General features: G+C 38.1%; 1 protein-coding gene across 2 annotated transcripts; it reads right to left on the reverse strand.

Moving 5' to 3' along the window:
• Positions 1-1190: 1190 nt before the first annotated feature.
• Positions 1191-9203, reverse strand: LOC106131977 (odorant receptor Or2). 2 transcript variants are annotated; one of them, XM_013331259.2, is made up of 6 exons: positions 8682-8816; positions 8410-8535; positions 3118-3214; positions 2324-2428; positions 1752-1907; positions 1191-1351 (listed from the first exon to the last, which is right to left on the reverse strand). In XM_013331259.2, exons 1-6 carry the CDS (start codon positions 8711-8713, stop codon positions 1295-1297), a joined length of 573 nt encoding a protein of 190 aa, XP_013186713.2. In that variant the 5' UTR covers positions 8714-8816; the 3' UTR covers positions 1191-1294. The 2 variants fall into 2 exon arrangements, with proteins under 2 accessions (XP_013186713.2, XP_060807801.1); XM_060951818.1 differs by having other exon boundaries at positions 8410-9203.
• Positions 9204-10416: the final 1213 nt, after the last annotated feature.

The following is a 10416-nucleotide window of genomic DNA, read 5'->3' on the forward strand; positions in this document are numbered from 1 at the left end:
TGGAAAAAAATGAGTACTTCACATCTTTAGTACATTGTTTTACTATATCTTTGTTGGTTTGCGCAGCGTTCGCGTGGAAAGCTCGCAGATGGCCGACTCATTCAACTTTCACCTGCATTTTTGACGTTTCCCGTAGGAAATCCGGGATAAAATATAGCCTATAGCCTTCCTCGATAAATAGACTATCTAACAGTGAAAGAATTATTCAAATCGGTTCAGTAGTTTCTGAGATTAGCGCGTTTAAACAAACAAACAAACAAAACAAACTCTTCAGCTTTATAATATTAGTATAGATTGTACATATTTCTTTAAACAAAAACCAAACTTATCGCAAAAAAATTCCGCCCGCAGATTTTAATTACCCCAAGAGCACAAAGTCCATTTTCATTAACGCTAAAAGATTAAAAATAGCTTGACAACGCAGAGGAAATCGTTTTTTTTTTGCGGCAATCAAAAGGAAAATGCTTTTCAAATTATGACAAAGACGTTCAATGTAAAGAACAGATCTTTAATTAAATAAATAAATTACTTTACATACCCAACTAGTTTTTTTTAATTATAATAAAAGTTGCGATCTGCGCCGGCTTTGAACGCATTTACAGGTTTATTTGAGACAGGAATTAAATCCCGTCGGCAACTTTACAAGATTTGCGCATATATGTACATACACACAGAGAAAACAACATAGGGCTAGCAACCTGTCACTATTTGACTCTTAATTCTATCATAAAGCCAAATAGCTGAAAGTGGCCATTAAGTCTTTTCAAGACTGTTGGCTCTGTCTACCCCGCAAGGGATATAGACGTGACCATATGTATGTATGGCCATTCAGTCTTTTCAAGACTGTCGGCTCTGTCTACCCCGCAAGGGAGATAGACGTGACCATATGTATGTATGTATGTATGTACACAGAGAAAATGGGGGGTTGTATTTTATAATAAGTAGATAGTTATAGTAAATAATAATTTTGGAACATCTCTTAAGTTATTTTAATTAATAATAAATAAAAATTAATATCTATGTTCAATAATATGTTAATACAATTCAATTGAATTTAAGTATGAAATTACAGTACTAATAGTTTTTTCATATTTCTTTCTCTTCTCTGCTTTATTTTTTAATTCTTAGATGTTACATCTTATACTTCAAATGGCTAAGATTAATTTGTAATTTCTTTATATTTTTCCCTACATAGACAACAAACATAATATTATTGCATCTAATTATAAGATAAATTCTAGTGGTAAGTCTAAGCTATTGTCTATTTTATTCTGAATTAACTCAATGATAATTCTCACTTCATTTGTGATTGGCTAAGGAGGGTATAATAGCTATAGGCGCCTTTCAATATCTGAAAAAGAAAAAAACATTGGCTCTGTGTACCCCACTAGGGATATAGACGTGACGATATGTATGTATGTATGTTATGCTAACTTGCCAGAACCCAGTGACTCCCGTCTGACCTCCGCAACCCTTTCAGGGGAACCTAACCCGTATTGGATCGATCATGGTTACACGTCCAGTTGCCTGAATGTGCAGGTTTCTTCACGATGTTTTCCCTCACCTATCTCTTAGTCGCCTTTTACGACATCCATGGGAAAGAGATGGAGTGGTCCTATTTTTTTTTTGTATTGGTGCCGGGAACCACACGGCACACGTTATCTATTCTATACGTCACCTTTTACGACATCCGCGGGAAAGAGATGGATTGCTCCTTTTCTTTACTACAGGGTACAAGAAGTGGAACTTACGCTTATGAAAGTAGCTACAGTGAGCTTAGAAAAGGGCCCAGCGGAGAACACCACATTTCTGCTGAACTGAGCGATCATGATGAACAGGTCCTTTTGGTGATGGACCTTCTGAAACCACCAGACACTTTCGTAGGGACCCCATCTTAATTCCTGGCTCTGTAGAATTAAATTTAAATTTTAGTTTTGATAATTACTTCAATTTTATTGTCAAGAGTGTGCCGTGTGGTTCCCGGCATCAATACAAAAAAGAATAGGAGCACTCCATCTCTTTCCCATGGATGTCGTAAAAGGCGACTAAGGGATAGGCTTACAAACTTGGGATTCTTTTTTAGGCGATGGGCTAGCAACCTGTCACTGTATTTGATTCTCAATTCTATCATTTAGCTAAACAGCTGAACGTGGCCTATCAGTCTTTTCAAGACTGTCCGCTCTGTCTACCCCGCAAGGGAAGAAGACGAGATTATATATATGTATGTAAACTGAAAAGTATATTTTTGTTTTTCAGTTTTATTTTTTATTCTTTTTCAACTAATGTTTCAATTCGATTCTTCCAATTTTTATATTATACTCACAGCAAACAAAACGTCGTTACTATGCCAACAGTACATGAACAGCTGAGCCACGCCAAACACCAGGTATTCCGTTGTCAGAAATCTTTGGGCTGCACTGGTTTCAATCTAGAAGAAATATAACATTATAGAATAGAATAAAATAGATTTACTTTCAAAATCGGATACAAGTTATCACTAATTGACGTCACATCACTTAAATCTAATTATAACTACTACCGCTTCCAAAGCGCGTGTGTAGAAGAAGCGGCGTAACAAACTACACTGCAGCATTTTCATCGGACATCACGGATTTCAACCCTTACTGATTCTACTACCGACACTCATTATATGTATGCATGTTGTATTTTTTACGTAATACTAACACTTACGAACGTATCTTGATCAAATTATGGACGTCCTGGTAAAGGGTCAGGTCAAGAGTACCCGAAACCGCCGAGCTTGCATGAAGACAGTTATGAATGTGGATGAAGCGAAGGAAGTATGCAGAGATCGTGGCAAGTGGAAAGAGGTAGTCTCAGCCAACCCCTCCGGGAAAGAGGCGTGATTTTGTGTATGTATGTATTCTATCATTCAGCTAATCAGTCAGTGGCCGATCAGTCTTTTTAAGACTGTTGGCTCTGTCTACCCCACAAGGGATATGGACGTGATTATATGTATGTATTTATAACATAACATAACATAAAATCACGCCTCTTTCCCGGAGGGGTAGGCAGAGACTACCTCTTTCCACTTGTCACGATCTCTGCATATTTATATATGTATGTATTTACGTATGTATGTATGTATGTACTTACAGTAATCTGATAGGCAGTAACGCACAGCATTACAGAACAAACAAACATGTAGAGGAGCATGATGGGGGATAAGCAGGAGTCGAAAAGAGTTGAGTATCTGAAAGAAAATGAGACTTAATATTTTGATAGAAGCTTGCTTAATAATATAAATATAACTTTTCCTTATTTTGTAATAGCTCCGCTCCACCTCCTGCCGAGACCTGTTCATGGACATATCTTCTATTGGTATGGCCGGGAACGGGTTTTGGCAGGAGAACAACATAACATCAACTTCTCCAAAGGGCCTCTACGTGTTGGATTTATATCCCCACGCAAGCCTCTCAAAAATCCGGGGTGTATAGACCCGTGAAATCCAAGCGGAGAAATATAATAATAAATATATACCTACGGGACAAATTACACAGATTGAGTTAGCCTCGAAGTAAGTTCGAGACTTGTGTTACGAGATACTAACTCAACAATACTACGAGTATATTTTATAATAAGTACTTATATAGATAAACATCCAAGACCCAGGCCAATCACAAAAAGTTTTTCTCATCATGCCCTGGCCGGGAGTCGAACCCGGGACCTCCGGTGTCACAGACAAGCGTACTACCGCTGCGCCACAGATGCCGTCAGATAATTAGACTTCATTGGCATTAAACTCGTCAGGTATTACAGAACACCGGACGAGTTTAACGCCATCTACAAAAAAAGGGGACAAGTGCGAGTTGAAGTCGCGTAAAGTGGGTTCCGTACGATGTTACCTATCATGTTTTTTTAAATCTGACCCAAATTTGATTGTGGTAACTAAAAAAATGTAAGTTGGTACGCACAATATTAAGTGATTTACTTTTTATAGGTTTTCCTATAATCTATAAGGAGAAAACTAATTTCTGTTTTTTTTTTTTCAAAATTTTAGGTTCAGTAGTTTCGGAAATAAAGGGGGGGGGGGGGGAATGGTCAATTTTCGTCTATTTTCTAGAATAACTTGGAAACCATTTATTTTAAAATTACAAAAAAATACATTTAAGATCTTCCCAACAAGCCCCTCATTTGATATGCAACACGATGCAGTTTTCAGAATTTTTTTTTTAATTTTCCCCTTCCCCCCCAATAATGACCCCCCATATACAGATTTCATCTGCTCACGTCACACCTCTGTGTTTGGGTCACAGGAATTGATATGTGTACCAAATTTCAACTTAATCGGTCTAATAGATACGGAGATAATTGACTGTAAGCGACGGACGGACAGACACGAGTGATCCTATAAGGGTTCCGTTTTTGTATTCAGACGTACGGAACCCTAAAAAGCAACGAGGTAAACGCCACCCACAAAACTGATGAATTTACCGCCACCTACAAAACAATACAGGTTTTTCGCCAAACACCACGGGAACGGGGAACGAGATTGAGTGGTCCTATTCACCTAATCAATTAACTCTACCACCGCGTCAAATAAGCTATTACATACATACATACATATACGGTCACGTCTATATCCCTTGCGGGGTAGACAGAGCCAACAGTCTTGAAAAGACTTAATGGCCACGTTCAGCTATTTGGCCTAATGACAGAATTGAGATTCAAATAGTGCCAGCCCGTCGCCCAAAAAAGAATTCCAAGTTTGTAAGCCAATCCCTTAATCGCCTTTTACGACATCCATGGGAAAGAGATGGAGTGGTCCTATTCATTTTTGTATTGATGCCGGGAACCACACAGCACAACCAAACCAAACCAAAAAGTTATAAATTATAAATAATAGTTTCAAACGACTTCTAACATTCTTACAAGTTAAGGGCTAACTCGTATCAAACTAAACTTGATCCAGGAATATTCTGGATAATACAATGGGCCTAACTGGATGTAATTAGTTAACATATACGGAAACTTAAATGGAGACCGAATAGGATAGATACTATCAGTTAACACCCGCATTGAACAAATGTGGTAATGTCAGTTAAATAAATATACTTATACTAGCTGTGCCGTGTGGTTCCCGGCACCAATACAAAAAAATAGGACCACTCCATCTCGTTCCCATGGATGTCGTAAAAGGCGACTAAGGGATACATACATACAGAAATGATCTCGTCTATATCCCTTGCGGGGTAGACAGAGCCTACAGTCTTGAAAAGACCGATTGGCCTCGTTCAGCTATTTGGCTTAATGATATAATTGAGATTCAAATAGGGACAGGTTGCTAACCCAACGCCTAAAAAAGGATCCCAAGTTTGTAAGCCTATCCCTTAGTCGCCTTTTACGACATCCATGGGAAAGAGACGGAGTGGTCCTATTCTTTTTTGTATTGGAGCCGGTGCGTGCCACTAAGGGATAGGCTAACAAATTTGGGATTCTTTTTTAGGCGATGGGCTAGCAACCTGTCACTATTTAAATCTCAATTCTATCATTAAGCCAAATAGATGAACGTGGGCATTCAGTCTTTTCAAGACTGTTAGCTCTGTCTGCCCCGCAAGGGATATAGACGTGACCATATGTATGTATATGTATACTAGCTGTCCCGGCAAACGTTGTTTTACCATATAAATAATTTTTAAGTAATTTCTAGTTAACAAAAAAATGTTAATGTTAACTCTTATCACTAAGGCGTATGAAAAATAGATGTAGGCCGATTCTCAGACCTACTCAATATGCTCACAAAATTTCATGAGAATCGCTCAAGCCATTTCGGAGGAGTACGGGAACGAACATTGTGACACGAGAATTTTATATATAAGAACATCGTACCTACGAGTATTTAATATGACGTAAAATAAAAACTAATTCTGGAAGCCCTGAAATTTGTTGGCTATAACATACAAAATAAAAATTAATAATAGGTACATGCATGTATCTTCTTTACAAAAGAACCACTCCATATCATTTCCATGGGTGTCGTAAAAGGTGACTAAGGTATCGGCTTATAAACTTGGGAATCCTCTTCTAGGCGATAGGCTTACAACCTGTCACTATTTAAATCTCAATTCCATCATGAAGCCATGCAACTGAACGTGGCCTATCAGTTTTTTAAAGACTCTCGGCTCTGTCTACTCCGCAAGTGATGTAGACGTAAAATTTTCTTTCGCTACCAGACCAGTACGAAAGCAGTGGAGGAGCTCATGTACATACATACATACATATGGTCACGTCTACAACCCTTGTGGGCTAGACAGAGCCAACAGTCTTGAAAAGACCGAATGGCCTCGTTCAGCTATTTGGCTTAATGATAGAATTGAGATTCAAATAGGGACAGGTTGCTAACCCAACGCCTAAAAAAGAATCCCAAGTTTGTAAGCCTATCCCTTAGTCGCCTTTTACGACATCCATGGGAAAGAGACGGAGTGGTCATATTCTTTTTTGTATTGGTGCCGGTGCGTGCGACTAAGGGATAGGGATGATATTTAGGATCGTGGATTTTGATACTTTAAATTTTTTTTTCGTTCTTTCTGAAATATGAACCGATATTTTTCTTTTAACGTTTTGAAATATCCTTTAGATGAGTACACTTAACAGTTAAAATTATGCAGGTGAATTTAAAGTCACCCTGTATATCACCCTGTATATGTTTATATTTTTTGTAGCCGACTGTACAAACCGCGCCTCTCAAATTAACAGCCGAAGTCAATCTAACTTGTACTGTAACATTCGCACGATAAATTTCTAACAAACTTCGTTTATGAGTTCCGAGATTAAGACTCGCAACTTGTTGGCGTACGCAGTTTCTCGCGAGACATTTTCACTACACTCTTTGTCGATAAGGGCGCGAACACACAGTGTTGCGTTGGACCGACGACTTTAATCGTCCCAATTAATGTTGCATACATACATACATATGGTCACGTCTATATCCCTTGCGGGGTAGACAGAGCCGACAGTCTTGAAAAGACTGATAGGCCACGTTCAGCTGTTTGGCTTAATGATAGCATTGAGATTCAAATAGTGATAGGTTGCTAGCCCATCGCCTAAAAAAGAATCCCAAGTTTGTAAGCCTATCCCTTAGTCGCCTTTTACGACATCCATGGGAAAGAGATCCTATTATTTTTTGTATTGGTGCCGGGAACCACACGGAGCTCATGTACCTACATATGTATATATAGTTTATATTTTTTTGTAGCCGACTGTACAAACCGGCGCCTCTCAAATTAACAGCCGAAGTCAATCTAACTTGTACTGTTACATTCGCACGATAAATTTCTAACAAACTTCGTTTATGAGTTCCGAGATTAAGACTCGCAACTTGTTGGCGTACGCAGTTTCTCGCGAGACATTTTCACTACACTCTTTTTCGATAAGGGCGCGAACACACAGTGTTGCGTTGGACCGACGACTTTAATCGTCCCAATTAATGTTACATACATACATACATATGGTCACGTCTATATCCCTTGCAGGGTAGACCAGTGGCCAGACAGGAGTCGCTTCGTGTAAAAACCTGACTCACTTAATCTTGGATCCGCGGTCGAAGGCATATCCATATCTCAAAAAAATCACAACATTCGCATTATATAACATTAATTGTGCCGTGTGTTTCCCGGCACCAATACAAAAGAGAATAGGACCATTCCATCTCTTTCCCATGGATGTCGTAAAAGGCGACTAAGGGATAGGCTTATAAACTTGGGATTCTTATTTTAGGCGATTGGCTAGCAACCTGTCACAATTTGAGTCTCAATTCTATCATAAAGCCAAACAAACGTGGCCTATCAGTCTCTTCAAGACCGTTCCTGCTCTGTCTACCCCGCAAGGGATATAGATGTGACTATATGAATGAAGTTGAAAGTCGCAAGTATGTTCTTCCTATAAAACAAAAGTTTTGCGTAAGACTAATGACAGTTGCTTATAACATTTCACCAACGTTACTATGTGTGTGATAGCTTGCTTCATTTATCTCTGGTTGGGCTATTAATAGCCTTAGAAACTAAGCTACAAACAGAAATATATAAATGCGACTAAAGGATAGGCTTATAAACTTGGGATTCTTCTTTTAGGCGATGGGCTAGCAACCTGTCACTATTTGAATCTCAACTCTATAATTAAGCCAAACAGCTGAACATTGCCTATTAGTCTTTTCAAAACTATTGACTCTTTCTACCCCGCAAGAGATATGGGCGAGATAACACAAGTGCAAATAATATGAATTGAATAGGCTCTCTATCAGTCAAGGAAATATTGCTAAATTGATGAATTTTTCTCTAAAAACACCCATGGACAGTAAAACCTTGACAAATCTATTGGTAATAAAATTCTAGTAATAAAATTTAGTAATAAAATAAAATCTACTCTAGTAATAAAATTAAGACCACTTACCTCACTAACTCGACGTGTCTTCTATAACAGCTTTTCAGCCTTTCCAATGCAACCTTATCAGATACCGGCGCTAATTCACTCCCAAAAATATTCCTAGAGTCAATCCTTAATAACTCTAACTCAGTTCTGAAAAACACCATTATCACCATGGCGTTTGAATCAAATGATGTTATCCATCCCCCACCATAAATAGCAGCATAGGATTGAAATAATGACGCCGCAATATATCCAGAAAGATTGTTTTTATCGAACGGAACCCAAGAACTTACTACCTGAAGATAGGTTTCAGATCCATTTCTAACATTTTCTCTGTAAACCGCCGAAGAAAAATATTTGAAAATCGGTTGGACAATAACTATAACAACAGTAGTATACATTAAAGACCAATAGAAGAACGTAATTTTCCGACAATAAACAGTATATTTTGATAACAATGAACGTTTGTTGATATCAGAACACGATCTTTGAACTAAATCCGCTTTGGTGACGTAATCGATAATGCTTATCCAAGATTTTTGCCAGAACAAAAACGTTGTGACTTTGCACACCGACATAGTTGCAAGTATAGTGATCTTCAAATTGTTCAACAGCAAATTCATGTCATATTTGACAAACCACACGTCAATGTATTCAGTTGCTGTAAATATTGTGACCAAAATGTGCATAGACATGTAGAAATAACGCTTAAAGATGTTTCTGGGTAATAAGAGGCCCCAAAATTTTAAGGCGTACACATTTGGACCTAATAAAGGTCTTTTTGGATTTTCGATTCTTCCGAATAGCTTCTCTATCATTTTCAAGGAATAGACGGTTGACTGAATGAATGTGGACAATAAATCCGTGCTTGACTTATTATATGTGGGAATGTCTAATTACTCATGTAGTGTTGGGGTGCTTTAGGGGTGATTTTGTCGTTTAAAAAAAAATATATATGCGGGACAAATTACACAGATTGAGTTAGCCTCGAAGTAAGTTTGAGACTTGTGTTATGAGATACTAACTCAACGATACTACATTTTATAATAAATACTCATATAGATAAACCTCCAAGATCCAGGCCAATCAGCAAAAGTTGTTTTCTCATCATGCCCTGGCCGGGATTCGAACCCGGGACCTCCGGTGTCACAGACAAGCGTACTACCGCTGCGCCACAGAGACCGTCATTTTCAGGAGGTTTCAAACTGTAGAAATCATTGTTGTCTGGTTTTGCAATAATTTGCAAGTGACACTGCTGGCTACTATGACAGGACAGACTGGCACAGGTTCGAATCCCACCCCGGCCATGTACCAATTACTATTTTCGAAATTATGTAACAGCTGAATGCCTATCAGTATTTTCAAGGCTGTTCTCTGTCTTCCGCGTAAGGGATAAAAATGTGATTGTATGTAGGTAGATTTTAAATCTTAACCCTTAGAAATTTAAAATGTATATTCGAATTCATTCGTGCCGACCCCATCTCTAAAATTTAATGTAATTCATGACATAATTACTTCATACAGAGGTGTCATTTCGATGTTATCATTATGCGAGACTATTTCAATATGTAAATTACGTGTTATTTGGAGAATTGTATAATACTTACTTATTCTGAATGTGTGGTTTTTGAGTTACGTCCATATTTCGAAAATTTTTACTTTTTTGTTTGTTAAAACTAATAACATACATACATATAGTCACGTCTATATCCCTTGCGGGGTAGACAGAGCTAACAGTCTTGAAAAGAATAGAACCACTCCATATCTTTCCCAAGGATGTCGTAAAGAGATAGGCTTATTAACTTGGGATTCTTCTTTTAAACGATAATCTAGCAACCTGTCACTATTTGAATCTCAATTCTATCATTTAGCCAAACAGCCGAAGCCGTGGCCTATCAGTGTTTTCAGGATTGTTGGTTCTGTCATCCCCGCGACGGATATAGGCGTGAGTTGACAAAATTACTTCAAACGAATTGTGACATATACCTTACCATTTGTTCGCGGGTCCGAATCTTCAAGTCAGAAAGATAA

This window comes from Amyelois transitella, chromosome 26, assembly GCF_032362555.1.
Source record: "Amyelois transitella isolate CPQ chromosome 26, ilAmyTran1.1, whole genome shotgun sequence".
Taxonomy (NCBI): domain Eukaryota; kingdom Metazoa; phylum Arthropoda; class Insecta; order Lepidoptera; family Pyralidae; genus Amyelois; species Amyelois transitella.

Bases quoted from the DNA above. Each gene is read 5' to 3' on its own strand.
- LOC106131977 (XM_060951818.1), bottom strand. From the start codon at position 9,203: ATGATAGAGAAGCTATTCGGAAGAATCGAAAATCCAAAAAGACCTTTA. The intron at 2,429-3,117 runs GTAAGTACATAC...TATTTCTTCTAG, and splicing joins TTACTGCCTATCAGATTACT to ATTGAAACCAGTGCAGCCCA. The intron at 1,908-2,323 runs GTGAGTATAATA...TTAATTCTACAG, and splicing joins GTAACGACGTTTTGTTTGCT to AGCCAGGAATTAAGATGGGG.